Source organism: Papio anubis, chromosome 8 (assembly GCF_008728515.1).
Source record: "Papio anubis isolate 15944 chromosome 8, Panubis1.0, whole genome shotgun sequence".
Taxonomy (NCBI): domain Eukaryota; kingdom Metazoa; phylum Chordata; class Mammalia; order Primates; family Cercopithecidae; genus Papio; species Papio anubis.
In genome coordinates, this window is record NC_044983.1 from 41,398,567 (window position 1) to 41,422,625 (window position 24,059).

The 24,059-nt window shown below is 39.8% G+C and overlaps 1 protein-coding gene across 4 annotated transcripts in view; it reads left to right on the plus strand.

Annotated features, from left to right (window-relative positions):
* The window catches only part of HOOK3 (hook microtubule tethering protein 3), a 126,435-nt gene that overhangs the window by 83,919 nt on the left and 18,457 nt on the right, over nt 1-24,059 (plus strand). For 3 of the 4 annotated variants that reach the window (XM_031669528.1, XM_031669531.1, XM_031669530.1), the window contains 4 exons: nt 6,089-6,158; nt 10,154-10,294; nt 20,715-20,802; nt 23,428-23,433. In XM_031669528.1, coding sequence (XP_031525388.1) covers nt 6,089-6,158; nt 10,154-10,294; nt 20,715-20,802; nt 23,428-23,433 — 305 coding nt within the window. The remainder of the gene's footprint in view (nt 1-6,088; nt 6,159-10,153; nt 10,295-20,714; nt 20,803-23,427; nt 23,434-24,059) is intronic. The other variant, XM_031669529.1, reaches the window with a different exon arrangement.

Here is a 24,059-nt window from a genome sequence, read left to right on the forward strand (position 1 = left end):
TCATCAAGTTTGTGTAAGAATGGTGTTTCTTGGCCAGGCACGGTGGCGCATGCCTGTAATCCCAGCACTTTGAGAGGCTGAGGTGGACAGATCACGAGGTCAGGAGATCAAGACCATCCTGGCTAACACGGTGAAACCCCATCTCTACTAAAAATACAAAAAATTAGCTGGGCATGGTGGCAGGCACCTGTAGTCCCAGCTACTTGGGAGGCTGAGGCAGGAGAATGGCGCGAACCTGGGAGGCAGAGCTTGCAGTGAGCTGAGATTGCGCCACTGCACTCCAGCCTAGGGGACAGAGCAAGACTCTGTTTGAAAAACAAAACAAAACAAAACAGAATAGTGTTTCTTACAGCATGATGGATAATGTTAGAATCACCTGGGATGCAGATTCCCAGGTCCACTCATGCCTACAAATCAAGGACTCGGGGGACAAGGTTCAGAAAGGTGAAATTTAAAACAGTGCCCCAGATGTTTTTTGTGCACATCAATGTTTTAGGCCCTCTGGCATAGAACAATGGAGGCAGATGTAAGGTAAAATTCATTTCCTCACTGTTGGGACTTGTTGGGAGAACATGTTTGTATCTTACCTTTCTGTCATCCCCTTTGTTATCAGTGTGAGATCATACAGTCCTCAAGAAGTATTAATGAAATGACTTACAGAAAAAATTTTCTTAAATAACACTCTGTTGCCTGACACCCCTTATATAAGCAGAAAGGAGTCTGGGACTTCAGCTTCTAAAATGGGAACCATGCTAAGGATCAAAAAGTGAAGACACTTGGGGACCCCCTGTCTTGCAAATACAACCAACCACAGAAGGGCGTGAGAGTAGTTTCTTGGCTTCCTTGACTTCCTTCTCACTTTCCCTTGGTTGACCCAAAAAGACCCAAAGCTCAATCATTTAGGTGGGCTGATGATTCCGTATCATTCAAACTTTCAATCACTAAGAGGAAAAAAAAAAAAAAAGATGTGTGGAGATATCCCAAAACATATTTAGGTTAACTTTATGGTATACTTTATTTGATTAAAACACTTAACCATTAGACTGGGCACAGTGGCTGACGCCTGTGATCCCAGCACTTTGGGAGGCCAGGGCAGGTGGATCACTTGAGGCCAGAAGTTGGAGACCAGCCTGGCCAACATGGCAAAACTCCGCCTCTACTAAAAATAGAAAAATTAGCCAGGCATGGTGGTGCGTGCCTGTAATTCTAGCTACTCAAGAGGCTGAGGCACAAGAATTGCTTGAACCCGGGAGGTGGATGCCACAGTGAGCTGAAATAGCACCACTGCACTTCAGCCTGGGCAACAGAGTGAGACTGTCTCCAAAAAAACCCAAAAAAACCAAAACACTTAACCATTAAAGAAGGCCCCAAAAGATTCACAACTTTAAAAAGAAAACTGATATGTACCATCATAAACATAAGGTGTCGTAAATGTTGAATACCATCATAATGGTCTCTGCCCTGCAGCTTGAGCTAGTAACTAAACTCTCCAAGACTTGGTTTGTTCTGCAAAATGAGAATCATAACTTCTTTCTCCAGAGCCAGATGAAGAGTTTTAGATGCTCTTAGTAAGGCAAAGCACTCCCCAATATGTAATTTTAAATGAAAACAGTATTAAATGTAATATAGAAAAAGTTGTGCTGTATTAAATGTAATACAGAAAAGTTGGCTGTAATACTCTGATATTCTTTCTTAAGAAGATATCAGATAACTATTTTATTTTTTCTTTTTTTGAGATGGAGTCTCGCTCTTGTCGCCCAGACTGGAGTGTTTTTAAGACGAAGTCTTGCCCTTGTCCCCCAGGCTGGAGTGCAATGGCGCAATCTAAGCTCAGCGCAACCTCCGCCTCCCAGTTTCAAGCGATTCTCCTGCCTTAGCCTCCCGAGTACCTGGGATTACAGGTGAACTGCCACCACGACCAGCTAAATTTTGTATATTTAGTAAAGACAGGGTTTCACCATGTTGGCCAGGCTGGTCTCGAACTCCTGACCTCAGGTGATCCGCCCGCCTCGGCCTCTCAAAGTGCTGGGATTACAGGCATGAGCCACCGCACCCAGCCACTTCTTGCATTTTTAATAGAGAAGGAGTTTCATCATGTTGACCAGGCTGATCTTGAACTCCTGGCCTCAGGTGATCCACCCGCCTCGGCCTCTCAAAGTGCTGGGATTACAGGCATGAGCCACCGCACCCAGCCACTTTTTGCATTTTTAATAGAGAAAGAGTTTCATCATGTTGACCAGGCTGATCTTGAACTCTTGGCCTCAGGTGATCTGCCCTCCATGGCCTCCCAAAGTGCTGGGATTACAGGTGTGTGCCACCGCGCCCGACCAGATAACCATTTACTCTTGACAAATCAGGGTGACCTAGTTTTGCTGGTGCCCTAAGATCACACCTAGTGGCAGGTAATTTAATGTTGCACACTTAACACAATTATTTCAAATATTAAATAGAATATGGGCCAGGCATGGTGGCTCGTGCCTGTAATCCCAGCACTTTGGGAGGCCAAGGAAGGAAGATTTCTTGAGTCCAGGAGCTTGAGTTCAGCGTGGCCAACACATTGAGACTCCATCTGTCTCTAAATATGTATTACAAAAATAAAAATAATGACTGGGTGCAATGGCTCATACCTGTAGTCCCAGCTACTTGGAAGGCTCAGATGGGAGGATCACTTGAGCCCAGGAGTTTGAGGTTACAGTGAGCCAAAACTGTGCCACTTCACTCCAGCATGGGTGACAGCGAGACCCTGTCTCTAAAAGAAAATGATAATTTTCTTTTAAGTACATCAGACTTCCTAAAGCAGTGATTTCTTTTCAACTAAGAAAAGTTGAGTAGGTGTCAATCCATTAAGGAACTTAGATCCTAAGGAGAAAACTGCTCTTTCTCCCAGGAAAAGAACCACACTTGGCTCAAGGTTTACCCCTCCCACTCCTTTGTCATCAGCTGGGGATGGTGGAGGCTGATGGATCGCTTATTTGGCTTCACAGTTCACTCCCAGACTAGTAACCAGCCTGTGGCTTTTTAGTTACCTGGAACTGGAATTTTTCTTTTCCTCTGACTACAACATTCTTTTTTCCCTGCTCCTCTCTTTCATTTCACCTCCTTGCTCTCTCTCTGTTGTCTTATTAATCAGCTGTCTTCTTGCTTCATTTTCCAGTTTACCCAGCTGCACAGAAACCATTTTCATTTTGTTCTTACCACCACTCCCCTTCTTTATTCTCTTGACCTGTTTCTAGACCAAGCTGTCAAACCCTAATTGAGATATCCAAATTTTTTTTCTCTATTCTAGATTACCAAGGACAACTTAAGGAAATTATTATATATCTTTGTTTTTTTCACCAAAAGTATATCGTTTGTGATTATAACTGCATCCTCATTGCTGCCTCACAGTTCTTTCAGATATCTCTAAGCATCTCCACATGAGTGTTGTTTTTTCTTTTTCTTTTTTTTTTTTTTTTTTGAGGTGGAATTTTGCTCTTTTTGCCCAGGCTGGAGCACAGTGGTGTGATCTCGGCTCATTGCAGCCTCCGCTTCCCAGGTTCAAGTGATTCTCCTGCCTCAGCCTCCAGAGTAGCTGGAATTACAGGCACCTGCCACCATACCCAGCTAATTTTTTGTATTTTTAGTAGAGACAGGGTGTCACCATGTTGACCAGGCTGGTCTTGAACTCCTGACCTCAGGTGATCTGCCTGCATTGGCCTCCCAATGTGCTGGGATTACAGGCATGAGCCACTGCACCCAGCCTCTACATGAGTTTTTATGCAATTTTAAGAATCTCACCTGAAGTTTAACCCTTTTTCTCTCAGCTCTGATATAATCAAGAAACCATAAGCCCTTTCATGTAAACTATCACATTTGTTTCTTTGCACCTATAAACCTATATGTTTTAACCTTGCTGCTATAGTTTGAATGTCCCCTCTGAAACTCATATTGAAAGTTAATACCCAATGTGGTAGTTTTGAGAGGTGGGGCCTTCAAGAGGTGATTAAAGCATGAGGACTCTGCCCTCAGGGATGGATTAATGCATCCATGGATTAATACGTTAATGGAGTAATGCGTCATCATGGGAGTGGTACTGGTTGCTTTATAAGAAAAAGAGGGCCTGGTGCAGTGGCTCATGCCTGTAATCCCAGGACTTTGAAAGGCCTGAGGCGGGTGGATCTCCTGAGGTCAGGAGTTTGAGACCAGCCTGGCTGACATGGCAAAAACTGGTCTCTACTAAAAATACAAGGATTAGCTGGGTGTGGAGATGGGCATCTGTAATCCCAGTTACTGGGGAGGCTGAGGCAGGAGAATCACTTGAACATGAGAGGCGGAGGTTGCAGTTAACCAAGATCGTGCCACTGTATTCCAGCCTGGGTGACAAGAGTGAAACTCCTCAATAAAAAGAGAGAGACCTGAGCAAACAAGTGAGCATGCTCAACCCCCTCACTATGTGATGCCCTGTGTTGCCTCAGGACTCTGCAGAGTCCCCACCAGCAGGCAGGCTCTTACCAGATGTGCCCCCTCAGTCTTGGACTTCTCAGCCTCTAGAATTGTAAATAATATTTTTTTTTTTTTTTGAGATGAGGTCTCACTTGTTTACCCAAGCTGGGATGCAGTGGCATGGTCTGGCCTCTGCCTCCTGGGCTCAAGTGATCCTCCCACCTCAACTTCCCAAGTAGCTGGGAATACAGGCATGCACCACGGTGCTCACCTAATTTTTTGTGTTTTTGGTGGAGATGGGGTCTCACCATGTTGCTCAGGCTGGTCTCGAACTCCTGAGCCCAATCGATCCACCCGCCTCGGCCTCCCAAAGTGCTGGGGTTACAGGCATGAGTCACCACAGCCAGCCAAAAATAGTGTTTATTATAAATTACTCAGTTTCAGTTCTGTTATAAGCAACAGAAAAAGGATTAGGACACCCTCTTTGTTTATGTATCCTTTGACCTAGCACTTTTGCTCTACGAATTAAATTTACCCTAATGAATTAAAGCATTGTTTCTAATAGTGAGATTTTGAAACAGCCTGAAAGTTCAGCAATACAGGAATAGTATTCTTATTCAACTGTATACAGTAGAGCCATTTAAAAGAATAAGGTGGCCGGGTGTAGTGGCTCACACCTTTAATCCCAGCACTTTGGGAGACTGAGGCGGGCAGATTGCCTTAGGTCAGGAGTTCGAGACCAGCCTGGCCAACGTGTGAAACCCTGTCTCTACTAAAAATGCAAAAACTAGCTGGGCGTGGTGGCAGGTGCCTGTAATCCCAGCTACTCAGCAGACTGAGGTAGGAGAATTGCTTGAACCCAGGAGACAGAGGTTGCAGTGAGCCAAGATCATGCTACTACACTCCAGCCTGGGCGACAAAGTGAGGCTCCATCTCAAAAAAAAAATAATAATAATAAGGAATATTTTCTGTACACCTGACAGAGAGAAATATGTATGTTACATCATTACATTTAAAAAGTAAGGCTGGGCACAGTGGCTCACGCCTGTAATCCCAGCACTTTGGGAGGCTCAGGCGGGAGGATCACCTGAAGTCAGGAGTTCAAGACCAGCCTGGCCAACATGGTGAAACCCCATCTCTTCTAGAAATACAAAAAATTAGTTGGGTGGGCACCTGTAATCCCAGCTACTCGGGAGGCTGAGACAAAAGAATTGCCCGACCCCAGGAGGCAGAGGTTGCAGTGAGCTGAGATCGTGCCATTGCATTCCAGCCTGGGCAACAGAGCGAGACTCCGTCTCAAAAAAAAAAAAAAAATAGAATAGAATAGAGGTTACCAGGGGATAGGGGAGGGAGGAATAGGGAATTACTGCTTAATGGTTACAGAGTTTGTGATTTGAATGATGAAAAAGTTTTGAAAATACGTAGCAGTGATGGTTACACAACATTGTGAATATACTGAATGCCATTCTATTGTATACTTAAAAATACTTAAAATGGTATTTTTATTAAGACCACACTTAATAATATTTTAAGACCACTGTGACACGGTCCTTTACTTGAAAATTATTTTTGCTGTTAAAAATTAATGCTCAAAGTAGGGTTTCATATCGAAAGTTGTATAACTGTGTTTTCCATTAGCCTTATATTTATGTTTGTATATTTACAGGGTTAATGCCTCTTGGAAGTCAGGAGTCTTCAGACAGTCTAGCTGCAGAGATTGTTACACCTGAAATCAGGTAAGGAGATTGTGGTGTTCACATTTACACTGCACAGTATTCCTGGAGAAAATGTACTTCTCTACAATATGAAGAAGATCATTTCCTTATTCTTTCTAACCAGCATTTTCAACATGAACTCAGTGTTAAATTTTTATGTTTTCAACATGTTAGAATCTTTCTTCTGCTGGCCCTATGGAAAATTGATTTGCTCACTTCAATAAGACAATCTTTCACACATACAAAATCAATTATTATGTCCTAAGCTTGAGTATCCTCAGCAGACATTAAGCAATGAAGACATTTGGCCTGTAGACAATAGTTGTGCTTAGCTATCAGCATGCAAAATCATTAGTTATTAAGATTTGTCTGCTAACCGGCTGGGCTTGGTGGCTAACACCTGTAATCCCAGCACTTTGGGAGGCTGAGGTGGGCGGATCACAAGTTCAGGAGATCGAGACCATCCTAGCTAACATGGTGAAACCCTGTCTCTACTAAAAATACAAAAAATTAGCCAGGCGTGGTGGCAGGCACCTGTAATCCCAGGTACTTGGGAGGCTGAGGCAGGAAAATGATGTGAACCCAGGAGGCGGAGCTTGCAGTGAGCTGAGGTTGCGCCACTGCACTCCAGCCTGGGAGACAGAGCAAGACTCTGTCTCCAAAAAAAAAAAAAAAAAAAAAAAAGATTTATCTGCTAACCACATGGAAAGGTCTGGGAAAGACATAATGCTATAGACAGGAGGAAATGACTCCCCATCTTAAACTACTCTTCCCTCAATCATACCTTATATTTTTTATTCATAGCATTTTAAAATTCCATTTATTTATTTATTTATTTAGAAGCAAGGTCTTGCTCTGTCACCCAGGCTGGAGTGCAGTGGCATGGTCACAGCTCACTGCAGCCTTGACCTTCTGGGCTCAAGCAATCCTCCTACCTCAGCCTGCTTAGTAGCTAGGATCTCAGGCACATGCCACCACGCCTGGCTATTTTTTGTAGAGACCGGGTTTTGCCATGTTTCCCAGGCTGGTCTTGAACTCCTTGAGCTGAAGTAATCCGCCTGCCTTGCCCTCCCAAAGTGCTGGGATTACAGGTGTAAACCACCGCACCCAGCCAGTTTCATTTATTTTTATGCATAACTAGCTTTATGTATAAAAATGAAAAATAAGTGGGGGAGACACCAAATGTCCATTAAAGGGAGACTGATTAATTCTGAATATTGCTTTTTACCTTTTTGGGGCCTATTTGCCCCTTTTTAAAATGGACACTGGCCTTGCTTCTTCATAAACTTCCTTGGTAGATACTAAATAACATTTGTGTAAGGGTTTCATACACTGTAAAAGTTGAAATAAGCTTTCAAATACTTGTTGAATAAATGGAAACAATTTGTAGTTGTTGGTTAACATTTGTTTAAGAAGGACAAACGGGCCAGGCGCAGTGGCTCACTCCTGTAATCCTAGCACCTTGGGAGGTCAAGGTGGGTGGATCACCTGAGGTCAGAGTTCAAGACCAGCCTGACCAACATGGCGAAACCCTGTCTCTACTAAAAAAGTACAAAATTAGCTGGGTTTGGTGATGCATGCCTGTAATCTCAGCTACTCAGGAGGGTGAGGTAGGAGAATCACTTGAACCCAGGAGGCAGAGGTTGCAGTGAGCCGAGATCGCACCATTGCTCTCCAGTCTGGGCAACAAGAGCAAAAGTCCATCTCAAAAAAAAAATAAGAAGTACAAACAAAAGGCGTGTAAGGCAGCACCAAGTCTGGAAGTATCTTGTGTACCTTTTTCTTTTTTGCCATCTGATATGCTACTTTATAATTGAACTAATAAGATTTGTTGAATAAATGAACACATATTTATGAACGTTTATAAGTAAGTGGTTATGTCCAAAACAACTCACAATTTTTAAGGAAACGTATTGGTAATACAGTTGGTTTTTTAAACTAGGAACAATGATAGGTCAGGTGCGGTGGCTTACATGTGTAATGCCAGCGCTTTGGGAGGCCAGGGCAGGTGGATCACTTGAGGCTGGGAGTTCGAGACCATCCTGGCCAACATGGCAAAACCCCATCTCTACTAAAAATACAAAAAAATTAGCTGGGCATGCTAGCACATGCCTGAAATCCCAGGTACTCAGGAGGCTGAGGCACGAGAATCATTTGAACCTCTGAGGCAGGGTTGCAGTGAGCCTAGATGGCGCCACAGCACTCCAGCCTGGGTGACAGCTAGATTCTGTCTGAAAAAAAAAAAAAAAAAAAAAAAGAACAATGATGATAAAGATTCAGCAAATAGGGCTTTTCTGAGTATGACTAGATACAGATTAAAATATGCTTTGTGTCCAGAAGAGAACTATCAAGGAAAAATGATAAACTGGGATGAAAATTTTACAACATGTTTTAGATGATGGGTTAATATTTGATACTTTTCATTGAGTTAGAGTGTGGAGAAATTGGAAATCTCATAAACTAAAGGCAAAGGCAAAAGGTTAAAATGGTACAACCTTTCTTTTGAGGAGATTGGCAGGATGTCTAATCTCTATTAGTCTAAAAGTGCACCTATCTTTTGACCCAAAAATTACTTTTCTGGGAGTTAATCCTAAGGAAATAACCAATGATATACAGAAAAGTATATTTATAAGGCTAATCTTATTAACTTGTTAAAGCTCAAAATTGGTAGCAATCTGAATGCCCAATAATTGGGTGTTTATTAAATAAGTAACGATTTTAATGCCATGTCATTTAAAATATCCAAGTATATTTAATGATGTAAAAAGATTGTGAAATTTTAGGTGTAAATAGCAGGTACCAATGTAATTTGTACTGTGTGATCCCGTTTGAAAAATGTTTGCATGTGAGTATACGTGCATAGAATTAGAAGGCTATATTTCAGCAGTAGTCATTTTGCACTATAGTTATGGAGGGTTTATATTTTCTTTTCATTTGTCTTCCTTACAAAGTGTGTGTTTACTTTGTAACTTTCTGAAAAATATAAAGTCCCTATTGCCCATACTGAGGCAGAAGAATTGCTTGAACCCAGGAGGCGGGGGTTGCAGTGAGCCGAGATCGTGCCACTGCACTTCAGCCTGGGTGACAGAGACGCCATCTCAAAAAAAAGCAAGAAAGTCCCTGTTGCCCATAATAGAATACATCAAATTCTAAATAGTTGCTTGAATTAGATCACAGATTTGGTTCATCTTTTCAGTAGCAAAAGTAAAAGATTTATTATGTTTATAAAATAAGAGCAATGCGTGTATGTGCATGTTTCTTTCTTTCTTTGATTTTTCTTTATCCACAAGAAGCTTTTCCACAGCTTTTCATAGTATTTGGTATCTGTTCATACTGTCTTCATGGGGCCCCCTAAAGATGACCCTGTGTAAAGAAAAGAATGAATTATATCTTCAACAAGTATGTCTTCATATGAACTAACATTTAATTATATTGTCCCTGCAGTAAATATGGTGGCAAGTTCTGTATGGATACTGTTTTTAATATCCCTTAATGTAAGCTTTTGGCATATACAGAGTCCAAAACAGTGCAGTCCGGTAACCTGATTGTAATGATCTGGCTTGTTTCAAGAATTTAATTTTACATATTACAGGAATGGGTAGACTGAATGTCTTGAAATGATTCTTGTCGGATATAATATCTTGCCACCAAATGGTTGATAATTTAAGAGCATAGCACTAGAGATTATGTTTTCTAATAAGAATCAAATAACAGATAAATAAATGCATTCATAGTTTAAATATTTAAATCAGGGAAGAAATAGGATTTTGAAATCATATTTATTACAAATCATTGTATTTAGAGACTGTATTATTTCTATAAAGAAAATATTTAAAACCTTAAATGTAATGTCTTTGCCAGCTATAATAGCTGAATTTGTTGCACTTTCTTTATTTTTCATTTCTGTTCTGGTATTAAATTTGTAAGAGTGCTTAGCTGGATTTGATACCTGTGTTGTATATTGATGCACCAAATGACTGTGTATATAATATTTAGTTTTTATTTTGTTCATTCAGGGAGAAACTTATTCGTCTTCAGCATGAGAATAAGATGTTAAAGCTTAACCAAGAAGGTTCGGACAATGAAAAAATAGCCTTATTGCAGAGCCTTCTAGATGATGCAAATCTACGCAAGAATGAACTGGAGACAGAGAATAGGTAGAGTATTATAGGTGACCGCATCTGGCTATAAGTTTTCCCTATTTGCCTTGATTCTGAATCCCTTAAACAAAGAACTGGCAGGGCATGGTGGCTCACACCTGTAATCCCAGCACTTTGGGAGGCCGAGGAGGGCAGATCGCTTGAGCTCAGGAGTTCGAGACCAGCCTGGGCAACATGGTGAATGAAACTCCATCTCTACAAAAAATGCAAAAATTAGCCAGGCATGGTGGTGCATGCCTGTGGTCCCAGCTACTCAGGAGGCAGAGGTAGAAGGATCATTTGAGCCCAGGAGGTGGAGGTTGCAGTGAGCCAAGATCACACCACTGCACTCCAGCTTGAGCAATAGAGCAAAACTCTGTCTCAAAAACAGAAAAAAAACACACACACACAAAACAAAACAAAAAAACCAACAACAAAGATCTGAATTGTAGTTTGAAAAATGGCCATGTGCTGTTCTCTTTCCCTTTAAGAGAACTTGAATCCATTTCTTCACTTTTGGGCAGACTTGCCAAAAAACATTGGGCTTTTTTAGAATGGTGTTGTCCTCTTTACTTCTTCATGCAAAATGATACCAGCTCTACCATTTACCCTTTCTAATCACTAATTAAAACTAGAGGATTTTTAAAAATCTGATAATTCAGTCTTTCACAAGAATTTCAATTCACAGTTGTTGTCGGGCTAATAGAGTTTACCATTTCCACAGGAGTGTGTTGGAGCTCTGTTGGTGTGGGGAGAGCAGTAGCTCCCTCGTAATTGGATTGACAAAGCATTTTTCTTCTAATCTGTTATTTATTGTGACCCTAAAAGGAACTAATTCATCTTAGGAACAACTGACTTATTTTGAAAGTTTAGAATCTGCACAATTGCTGTGACAGTTGTACACATCCTACCCTTCTTCCTGTAGCTTTACATTTTAAAGCTACTAAGATAGAATCAACAAACAGTGTAAATCAGTATAAATGCTAGAGTGATTATAAGAGCACCATCAAGCATAAACAGAAGGAGGAAATTTTACATCAACTCTTAGGAGTCTAGAGAATGAGGGATTTTTTAAAGTACTCAGAAAAAGTGGGAAGTGGAGACAGTGGAGCGGGGGAGATTGCAGGAGCAACTGGCGGGCGGGCAGTCCCTCTGGTGCAAGTGTCTTGATGTTCGCCTCATTCATCTTTTGCCTCTGGGTTGTATTTTAGTCAGGAAAGTCTCTCCCTACCCTGATATTTTTTTAGTGAGAAAACACCCACAACTTTCTTCATACTGCTTTGCATTGTTTCTCACAGGCTTTATAATTATTGCTCTTTTTCCCTGAGACAGGACAGCCAATTGTCATTTATACAGTGTCCTTGTCTGTGGATGACTAATCACCACCCAAGTTCCTGTGTGACTTACTGCTGGGTACATTTGTTTCTTAAATTACAACACCGATGATGAATAACTTAGATTATGGTTGACTATGATCTATAATGATAATAACAGGTAATATTTACTAAGCACCTGTTTGTCTCAGGCATTGTGCTAGGTGTCTTAAATATGCTTTCTTACTTTATGAAAGTTTTACAGATGAGGGAACTCAGACTCAGACCGTGACTGCCTGACTCCAAAGCCTCCATACCTAATCCATACCCTCTTTCTTGCCAATTAATCTTGTACTATGTTTGCACAATATTTATTCCTTTTCCTGTCTTCCTCTCACAGGATGTTTTTTGTCCTAAGTGACTTACCCTAAGTTTGTTCTTACTGAATTTAATGAGTATTTATATTACCTTGACTCTAGCTTAATATCCTACTAGTTTACAACATTGGGTCCCACTGAGTCTGTTACAGTTTGCTCACTGCCCATGTATATCACCTGTCAGAAAGCAAAGTCTGTCATAGACCTCTAAAGTCCTTTCCAATTAGTTTTCCCAAGAGCGAGCACTTTAGCATATCTGTAATACCTGCCAGTCCTCAAACAATATTAGAAGAGGGTGGAGGGTTGAAAGGGAAGCCACATCAGGATTCCATAGGAATTCTGCCAAAGTAGACCTGATCTTGTTTCTGTACCTCTCAGAGTGTACTATAGTCTCAAGTGCACCCTGTCCCTGCATCCCACTGCTGTATGTATTCAGCAATTAGACTTTGATTAAAATGTTAACTATCTCAATCCCTGAAGTGTGGGAGAAAGAAGGTAGAGGCAATTCACATTGATAGAATACCTGCAATGTGCAGGGGCTCTGCTAGGTACATTTTAGTCTATTAAACAACCCCATGAGGTAGGCATCATAATCCTCATTTATTTTGTAGATGAACTTTTTATTTTTTTTATTTTTGTGGGTACATAGTAGGTATATATATTTATGAGTTACATGACATAGTTTGATACAGGCATGCAGTGCATAATAATCATATTGGAGTAAACGGTGTATCCATCCTCTCAAGCATTTATCATTTATGTTATGAACAATCCCATTATACTCTTTAGTTATTTTTAAATGTACAATTACATTATTTATTACTATAGTCACTTTGTTGTGCTAGCAAATACTAGGTCTTATTCATTCTTTCTATTTTTATGTGCCCATTAACCTCTTCCCATTACCCTTCTTAGCCTCTGGTAACCATCCTTCTACTTTCAAGCTCCATGAATTTAATTTTTTTAATTTTTAGCTCCCACAAATAAGTGAGAGCATGTGAAGTTTGTCTTCCTGTGCCTGTTATTTCAATTAACATAATGACCTTCAGTTTCATGCATGTTTTTACAAATGATAGGATTTCATTCTTTTTTATGGCTAAATAGTGCTACATTGTGTTCTGCATCTACATATACCACATTTTCTGTGCCTATTAATTTTTTTATTTTATTTTATTTTTTTGAGACAGGATCTCACTCTGTCGTCCAGGCTAGAGTGCAGTGGTATGATCACGCTCAACTTCCCAGGCTCAAGCTATCCGTCCATGTCAGCCTCTGAGTAGCTGGGACTATAGGTGTACACCACCATGCCTGGCTGATTTTTTAATTTTCTGGAGAGACAGGATCTCCCTGTGTTGCCCAGGCTGGTTTCAAACTCCTGGACTCAAGGGATCCTCCTACCTCAGCATCCCAAAGTGCTGGCATTATAGGCATGAACCACCATGTCCAGCCTCTTTTGAGATATAAATATCTGTTTAGAATAAATATGTTTAGATCTTTTGTCTTTTTTTTTTTTTTTTTTTTTTTAGGATCTCACTCCTTCACCCAGGCTGGAGTACAGTGGCACAATCACAGCTCACTGCTGCCTTGACAGCCCGGGCTCAAGTGATCCTCCCACCTCATCTTCCAAGTGACTGAGATTACAGGCATGTGCCACCATGCCCAGGTAATTTTTTCTATTTTTTTGTAGAGATGAGGTTTTGCCATGTTGCCCAGGCTAGTCTTAAACACCTGGGCTCAAGCAATCCACCCACCTTAGCCTCCCAAAGGGGTGGGATTACAGGGATGAGACACCATGCCCGGCCCTCCTTGTGCCTATTTTTAAAATTGGGTTATTAGAGTTTTTCCTGTAGAGTTGTTTGAGCTCCTTATATATTCTGGTTAGTCATCCCTTGTGCGATGGGGAGTTTGCATGTATTTTCACCCATTCTGTTGGATGTCTCTCACTTCGTTGGTTGTTTCCTTTGCTGTGCAGAAGCTTTTTAATTTGATATGATCCCATTTGTTCCTTTTTGCTTTGGTTCCCTGGACTTATGGAGCATTACTCAAGAAATCTTTGTCCACACCAATGTCCAGGGAGCGTTTCTCCAGTTTCATTTTATTATTTTCAGGTCTTAGATTTAAATCTTTGATCCATTTTGATTGGATTTTTGTATATTGCAAGAGATAGGGGGTCTAGTTTCATTATTTTGCATAATGATATCCAGTACCATTTATTGAAGAGACTGCCCTTTCCCCAGAGTTAAGTTCTTGGCATCTTTGTTAAAATAAGTTCACTGTAGATGTATAGACTTATCTCTGACTTCTCTATTCTGTTCCACTGGTCTGTGTGTCTGTTTTTATGTAAGTGCCGTGCTGTTTTGGTTACTATAGCTCTGTAGTATAATTTGAACTCAGGTAACATGATTCCTCCAGTTTTGTTCTTTTTGCTTAGAATAGCTTTGGTTATTCTGGGTAGTTTGTGGTTCCGTATAGATTTTAGGATTGTTTTTTCTATTTCTGTGAAGAATATCATTGGTATTTTAATAGGGATTATTTTGAATCTATAGATAGCTTTGGGTAGTATGGATTTTTTTGTTGTTGTTGTTGTTGTTTTTGGGTTGGAGTCTGTCTCTGTCGCCCAGGCTGGAGTGCACTGGCACTATCTCAGCTCTTTGCAACCTCTACCTCCCAGGTTCAAGCGATTCTCTTGCCTCAGCCTCCTGAGTAGTTGGGACTATAGGCATGAGCCACTACGCCCAGTTAATTTTTGTGTTTTTAGTAGAGACAGGGTTTTGCCCTGTTGGCCAGGCTGGTCTCGAACTCCTGACCTCAGGTGATCCACCCACCTCAGCCTTCCAAAGTGCTGGGATTACAGGCGTGAGCCACCATGCCTGGCCAACAATAGGCCAAAGTATGGCACTTGGACATACTGAGTACTTTGTTGTTGTTGTTGTTGTTTCCTTTCAGTGGAGAACTGGGTCTCGCTAAATTGCCCAGGCAGGTCTCACACTCCTGGGCTCAAGCTATCATCCTACCTCTGCCTCCCTAAGAGCTAGGATTACCGATGTGAGCCACTGCACCCAGCATGGACATTTTAACAATACCGGTTCTTCTAATTCATGAACATAGAATATCTTTCCATTTTTTTGTGTCTTCAATTTCTTGCATCAGTGTTTTATAGTTTTAATTGTAGAGATCATTCACTTCTTTGCTTAATTCCTAGGTATTTTATTTTAGCTGTAGTGATCACAAATGGGATTCTTGATTTCTTTTTCAGATTGTTTGCTGTTGGCCTATATAAATGTTACTGATTTTTGGCTGGGCCTGGTGTTTCATGCCTGTAATCCCAGTACTTTGGGAGGCTGAGGCGGGTGGATCACGAGTTTAGGAGATCGAGACCATCCCAGCTAACACAGTGAAACCCTGTCTCTACTAAAAATACAAAAAATTAGCCGGGTGTGATGGCGGGCACCTATAGTCCCAGCTACTCGGGAGGCTGAGGCAGGAGAATTGCATGAACCCAGGAGGTGCAGCTTGTAGTGAGCTGAGATCGTGCCACTGCACTCCAGCCTGGGTGACAGAGTGAGACTCTGTCTCAAAAAAAAAAAAAAAAAAAAAGACATGTTACTGATTTTTGGCCAGGTGCGGTGGCTCTTGCCTGTAATCCCAGCACTTTGGGAGGCTGAGGTGGGAGGATCGAGACCATCCTGGCCAACATGATGAAGCCCAGCTCTACCAAAAATACAAAAATTAGCCAGGTGTGGTGGTGCATGCCTGTAGCCCCAGCTACTCAGGGGGTTGAAGCAGGAGAATTGCTTGAACCCAGGAGGCGGAGGTTGCAGTGAGCCGAGATCATGCCACTGCCCTGCAGCCTGGCCACAGAGTGAGACCCTGTCTCAAAAAAAAAAAAGAAAGAAATGTTACTGATTTTTGTATGTTGATTTGTAATTTGACTTCTTCCTTTCTTAATTAGATGCCGTTTATTTCTTTCTCTTGTTTGATTGCTCTAGCTAGGACTTCTGGTACTGTGTTGAATAACAGGATGATAGTGAGCATCCTTGTCCTGTTCCTGATCTTAGAGGAAAGACTTTCAGTTTTTCCTCATTCAGTATGATACTAGCTATGGGTCTTTTGTATGTAACTTTTATTATATTGAGGTATGTTCCTTTTATACCCAGTTGTTTGAGAGTTTTTATATAAATTGTTGAATTTTATCAAATGCTTTTTCAACATCAATTGAAATGATCATATGGTTTTTGTCCTTTATTCTGTTGATATAATGTGTCACATTAGTTGGTATGAGGATGTTGAACCATCCTTGCATACCTGGGATCAATCCCATTTGGTCATAATAAATGATCTTTTTAATGTGTTGTTGAATTTGGTTTGCAGTATTTTATTGAGGATTTTTGCATCAATATTCATTAGTTATATTGGCCTATACTTATATGTATATATATATTTTTAAGACAGGATCTTACGCTGTCGCTCAAGCTGGAGTGCAGTAACTTAGTAGAGCCAGGTTTTCACCATGTTGGCCAGGCTGGTCTCAAACTCTTGACATCAAGTGATCCGCCTGCCTTGGCCTCCCAAAGTGTTGGGATTACAGGCGTGAGCCACTGTGCCTGGCCTATAGTTTGTTTTGTTTGTTTGTTTGTTTTTTCTTTTGATGCATCTTTGTCTCATTTTCGTATCAGGATAATACTTGCCACATAGAATGAGCTTGGAGGTATTCCTTCTTCCTCTATTTTTCAGAATAGTTTGAGTAGGATTGGTATTAGTTCTTTAAATGTTTTATAGAATTTGCCAGTGAAGTCATCGGATCTGGGGCCTTTCTTTATTGGGAGACTTTTTATTATGGCTTCCATCTTGTTACTTGCTATTAGTCTGTTCAGGTTTTGGATTTTTTCATGATTCAATCTTGGTAGATTGTATGTGTCTAGGAATTTATTCATTTCTTCTAGATTTTTCAATTTTTTGGCATATAGTTGCTCATAATAACCAGTAATTCTTTGAATTTCTCTGGTATCAGTTTTGATGTCTCATTTTTCATCTCTGATTTTATTTATTTGGGTCTTCTCTCTTTTTTTCTTAGTCTGGCTAAAGGTTTGTCAATTTATCTTTTTAAAAAACTGGTTTTTGTTTTGTTGCTCTTCTGTATTGTTTTCTTCATTTCAAATTCATTTATTTCTGCTCTGATCCTTATTTATTTATTTATTTATTTATTTATTTATTTATTTATTTAGAGACAGAGTCTCACTCTGTCACCCATGCTGGAGTGTAGTGGCACGATGGCTCACTGCAACCTCCACCTCCTGGGTTCAAGCTATTCTCTTGCCTCAGTCTCCAGAGTAGCTGGTACTACAGGCGTGCACCACCACTCCTGGCTAATTTTTGTATTTTTAGTTGAGATGGGGTTTCACCATGTTGGCCAGGCTTGTCTCAAACTCCTAACCTCAAGTGATCCAACCACGTTGGCCTCCCAAAGTGCTAGGGTTACAGGTGTGAGCCACCACGCCCACCCTGCTCTTATCTTTATTATTTCTTCTACTAATTTTGTGTTTTGTTTGCTCTTCCTTTTCTAGTTCTTTAAGTGGCATTGTTAGGTTGTTTATTTGAAGTTTTTCTCTTTTTTGATGTAGATACTTATGCCTATAAATTTCCCTCTTACTACGGCTTTTGCTGTATCCCATAGGTTTTGGTATGTTGTGTTTCCATTATCATTTGTTACAATAAATTTTTCAGTTTCCTTCTTGATTTCTTCATTGACCCACTGGTCATTCAGGAACATATTGTTGAATTTCCATGTGTTTGTATAGTTTCCAAAATTTCTTTTGTTACTGATTTCTAGTTTTACTGTGTTCAGAGAAGATGCTTGATATTATTTCAGTTTTTTGAGTATTTTATAGATGTACTTTTTTCATAAATATTTTACTTATATTTGTTACTTACATACTTCATACTTTAACAGTTCCACTACTATTTTTGCTCACCTATTCCCCATTGAGAGAATTTAGCTGTTTTTAAACCATCCCAAAGAACATCTTGATACACACTGGATTGTGTTTTATGATGTTTACAATGGCTTCCACCTAGTAGGCTTACAGTATTGTTTGATGAAATAATCTCAAAAATGACTAAGATGGATAGTTGAAATAATCTTTTAGTTGGATACATATTTCCACTTTGCTTTCTGAAAAGACTGAACAGTATTACGGTATTACTAGTAATGTGTTTATGGACCTGTGTCCCCATATTGAATGTGGATTTTTCAGATAATTTATCCTTTTGTTACTCAAAACCACTCAGATTTTTTTACCTTGATGTGAAAAAGTTATTATAGCTTTAATTACATTTTTATTGTGATCCTTTCTAAATTATAAACCTATAATATCTTGTAATTTAAGTAAAAAAATTTCTTATTAAACTTTTTGGCTATTTGGATTCTAAACACTTGTTGTCTTGTTTTCTCCTTAATTTGGAGCAGTCTGGCTTCTACTACTACCATTTCACGAAAGTATTTCTTACTAAGATAACTGGTCATCTCTTAAATGGCCAATCCCGTAGCAGCACTCAAGACTTTATCTTTCCTCATCTTTCTACTATATTCAGTGTTGTTATTCAGTTCCCCCTTCTTCAAATTTTTTATTTCAATAATGGCCTTCTCTTATATTCTCTGTCATTCTCTGATATTCTTCAGGGTGAGGTTCCTCTTTCTACTCCTTGGTTGATCCGCCATGGGCCATCTTTGTTAGTCTTTTACACTGTTTTTCACACTCTTTCTAGACAATATCATTTTTGCTCATGGCCTCAGTTAACTCCAAATGGCTCCCAAATCTGTATGTTCAACTCAGGTTTCTCTGTGCTTTAGATTGAGGTATCTAGCTGTTTGACAAATTTCTAGGCATTTCATTTCAACAAGTGTAAAATCAGATCCCTATATTTCTTTCTTATCCTATTCCTTTTGTCTTACCTTCTCAGTGAATACCAAAATCCTTGTATTCTTTTGCCTTTTCTCAAGATAGTTCCTCCTCTGTCCCTTTCTATTTCTTCCTCTGTCCTTTTCTATTTCAGGCATATTTAATAATAATAATAGTAATAATAGCATTCTCTCATCTTCATGCCTGCTCTTGAACATTTTAAATAATATCTTCCATTGTAAAACCAAAGTGATCTGTCTGACATGCTACCTGTATGATCTGTGTAACCATGTTTTCCCTTCTTGCAATCCTTCAGTATCACCCAACACCTTTGGAAGTAAGCTAGTCTCCTGAATGTTGCATCATGACCTAGAGAATTTATGAAAGTCAAACCATGGGCTGGGCGCGGTGGCTCATGCCTGTAATCCCAGCACTTTGTGAGGCTGAGGTGGGTGGATCACCTGAGGTCAGGAGTTCGAGACCACCCTGACCAACATAGTAAAACCCCATCTCTACTAAAAATACAAAAATTAGCCAGTCGTGGTGGTGCGCATCTGTAATCCCAACTACTCAGGGGGCTGAGGCATGAGGATTGGTTGAGCCTGGGAGGCGGAGGTTGCAGTGACCTGAGATTGCACCATTGCACTCCAGGCTGGGCGACAGAGGGAGACTCCATCTCAAGAAAAAAAAAAAAAAGAAAAAAAGAAAAAGGTAAAAGAAAGTCAAACTGTGGAGTCAGCATTATTTAAGGTTGTCTGAGTTATTCCAGTTTCAGCTTGAGGCTTGCTGATTACAGGGTAATCTCAGTAGACACTTTGTATTCCATACATGGTTGTGCTGATCTCCTTTTCCCCAGTTTCTCTCCAGCCATTCTTCCTCTCATAACATACTCATCATCATACCATTCCTGAATTCACTGCATCTTCTTATTTTTCTGCATACTTTGGACATACTGACCTCTGTCTTGTACCTCCTTTCCACCCATAACCCACAGATGTTTTATTTATTATTCTAGTCTCATTTCAAGTCCAGTGTATTTTAACTCGTCCAGAGAGTTACTGTTTCTTTGACCAACTATCAGTTTTATATGCATCTATGTACTACTTGGAAGTTTTTATCTGATTGTATTTTATTTGTTTACACTTTTTCCTCCCCACTGGGCTTTAATTCCGTGAGGGCAGGGATCTTTTGTGTGTGTGTGTGTGTGTGTGTGTGTGTGTGTGTGAGGCAGGGTCTCACTCTGTTGCCCAGACTGGAGTGCAGTGGCACGAACACAGCTCACTTCAGCCTCGACCTCCTGGGCTCAAGCAATCTTCCTACCTCATCCCCACAAGTAGCTGGGACTTACAGGTGCTCACCACCATGCCTGACTGATTTTTGTATTTTTGGTAGAGATGGGGTTTCACCATGTTGGCCAGGCTGGTCTCAATCAAACTCCTGAGCTCATACAGTCTGTCTACCTCGGCCTCCCAAAGTGCTGGCATGGGCCACCATGCCCTGCCTGAGTGCAGAGATCTTTTAATACTAATGCTGAGCACAGTCCTTGAGACATAGTCTTCATAAACATGTATTGAAGTGAATTTCAGAGAAATATGCATAACTACATTGGTTCTAAAATATGTGCCCACCCAAACACTGTGTTAGAAGTCATCATTCGAAATTTCAAGCAATACCAAAAATAATCAGAAAAGTAAGCTGCCACTCATGACATTAGGCCACTACTATACTACTACTGCTATAACATGAGACTTTATTTTGTTAATTATACTTTCTAACTGATATGACAACCTAAGGAAAAAAGGCATACATAAGTCACTACTTGGAAGATTAATGTACATTTCATTTCTAGGCTGGTGAATCAAAGACTTCTGGAAGTACAGTCACAAGTTGAAGAATTACAAAAATCTTTACAGGATCAAGGCTCAAAAGCAGAAGATGTAAGTTTTAATATGTACCAACCATGGTCCGTCAGTTTCACAATGTTGAGAAATAACTTTTATTTTTTATTTGATGTTTTTTATCAAAATAATTTAGTGTTATATTGGTTATAGAAAAGAAACAGTGTTTTCCTTTTTACTAACATTCCTTATAAAAAGGACCAGATCTGTCTCTTCAGATTAACTCTGCTGGTAATTAGAAATTCATTTCTAGTTACCAACTGAGGAATTAATTGAGGCTTTATGTTTTAAATGTGCTCAACTCAGTGTTCAAAGATGAAGTATAGGGTTTTTCCCCTTTGGTCAAAAAAAATTGCTAGTGGGAATTTGGAATGTTCAAGTAGAAATTTTTAATATAAAAGTGATTTTAAGAAAATACTGCTGTCCCTAGAATTGCATTTTCTCTAAATCTCTGAATCCCTCTTACTCCTTCTGTTCCCCAACACTGGCCCTTTTTTCACATCCCCCAGCACTCTGCATCTCTGTCACAACTCTGCACACTTGCACTAGAATAGTGTAAATGTATCAGCCAAGGACTGCCTTTCTTCACACCTGCGTTTTAACCTTCTATCACAGTACTTAGGTAGCACATAGTCGTCTATCTCTGGCAAAAGTGTAAGTCAAATTTTGCAAATCCTTTATGTTCAATGAACAGTAAACAACAGAGCTAAGACTTAAAGAGTGTTCAAAAATAATGTAAAGAGGAGAAAAAACAAAGTTTTGGTGATCAGTCTTTGCTTCAACCAGATGTTTTGTTTCTTTCCTGTTACCAGTGTAATTTGCTGTAAACTCTGGCATTTGAGCATAAATGTTTGTTTCCATTGATAGAGTCATTTTGGAGGATTAACTTCAAAACTATAGATGTAGCCAATTCCATTTGGCCTTTTTAACATAAGAGGATATAAAAACAAAAGGAACCAAAGAAAGGGAGTTAAGTATGTTACTTAAAATTTGTGAATACTAGATACAAAAAGCTCATCCATGGCCTAGCTTAATGAGTTTCTCCAGACATCATCTTGTGTATATTGGTAACATGTTCTTCATTCTAACATGAGTGATGTTAGCTCATCCCTTAATCAATGCGTTGGCAGTCCTTGTTAGATTCCCAGATTGATTTCTGATTCCTAAAATTGTCACCAACATTTAAACTTCCGTATGCCCTTATTAAAATTTAAAACATGTTTTTATTCAAAATGCTAAATCACAAAGAGGTGAAACAAAACTACATGAGTGTATTAAAATATTACTAAGCCTAATTAAGTATCTTAGAGATGAACTGAATGGGGCAACATTTCTTAATTCAGTGAAATCACTAGGTCCTTTAAACTGAGATAAATGTAAAATCCATTCTGGTCTCTAAAAGTCTGAGAAGACTTTTATTGATTTGTTATGGGAGTGAGGGAAGGGCATGTGGTACATGGGAAGTAAAAATGGTGAAATATCAGAATCAACTTAAACTTCAGTGTTACAATGATGGCCATTGTGCATGCTTCTCTTACATTAAAACATAAAAGCATTTATTCTTCAAAAGATAATTTGGCATAGCTTGATTAGGTATCACTATGGTAATCAAATCTAATTAAATATGCTGTGGGCCATTACTTTAACAGAACGTATTTCAGAAGTGAGATGCCAGCCGTGTCAAGTACTATTTACATAAACTCGTCCATTTATTTGATTGTCCAGATGCCAATGTCTTACTGTAAACTAAGCAGAACTTTGCTCTGAGCTCTTTTCTATATGTAGAAAAGATTCAGATAGCTGAAACCGTGCCTCCAAATGGCTTAGAGAAATAAATAGTACAGTACAGGATATATGGTTCTTGCCCCAGCAAATATTTTTATGTTTTTGTCTTACTTTTCTCTTTCTCTAACTTAAGAGTGTTGCATCTCGGGAATGTACAACACATAAAGCAACCTGCCAAAGGAAATGGTCTCCTCTGGAGAAGAACAACATAACTTCTGCCAGCTTCTGTTATCAAAAGCACAGTCCTTTCATGTAATCTTAAGTCAGAGTAGAAGGGGTTGCACATTTTTATTATTATTTTTATGTAATTTGTTTTTAGCGTGGAAGCAGAAAAACATTGTTATATCCAGCCATATGGATAATTTGAGCTAGCCACAATATATAAAACTTTAGAGCACAAGACAGGATGAGGAGACAGTAGAAAAAAGAAAAATGTACATTTCTTTTAAAAAAGTGCATATCTTGGGCTGGGCACAGTGGCTCACGCCTGTAATCCTAGCACTTTGGGAGGCCGAGGTGGGCGGATCATGAGGTCAGGAGATTGAGACCATCCTGATTAACATGGTGAAACACCGTCTCTACTAAAAATACATAAAAAATTAGCCCAGCATAGTGGTGGGTGCCTGTAGTCCCAGCTACTCGGGAGGCTGAGGCAGGAGAATGGCATGAACCTGGGTGACAGATCTTGCAGTGAGCAGAGATTGTGCCACTGCACTCCAGCCTGGGCAACAGAGCGAGACTCCATCTCAAAAAAAAAAAAAAAAAAGTGCATATTTTTTATTTCTGTTCATGAATTACTAAATCGTTCCTTCTCTTGGCTGCTGTGTTTGCTTCATACTAATTTGTCCTCTCTGTCTCTTGGCATGGTTTCTGCTCAAGGCTATTGTAAGTATGGCTTCCTTTTCATTTTTATATAGTGAGCAGTTTTTGGATTTAGACTGCCATCATAGTTGATGGTATGGAAAATTTTATTAAGGTAGTTTTGTACAAAATGAATATCTGGATTACTTGCCTTGTAGGTTTAGGACCTTTACAATTAAGATACTTAAAGGTTATCGAACTCTTAAAGAGTCAACCGACAAGAAGTCTGCTCTTGGTTTTATTCCCCATTCCACTCCTGTTCCATCCCATTATTATAATTAATTCATTTATATAAATTATCTTGATATAGTCTACCCTCCTTCTGCCCCGTGCTTTGGTAGGAACAGTCTTCAGTTTGGAGAGGCACTGCAGCATAGGAAGCATGGAGTTGAAGGCCATGCATGGACTCTGGGGTCTGGCAGACCTGGGTTTTGGATCTGCCACTTGAAAGCTACTAAATGTTCTCCAGCCTGTCCTTCCTCAACTGTAACGTGGGGCTATTGTTACACAGGCTGTGAAGTTTACATATGACAGTGTCTATGACACGATTTAGAGCATTGTTTGGCATATTAACCACCCATTTAACCATTTTATTATATATCTTCTCAGAGTTAAAGTTTTGCTAGACTCTAATCAAATCATAAGCACAG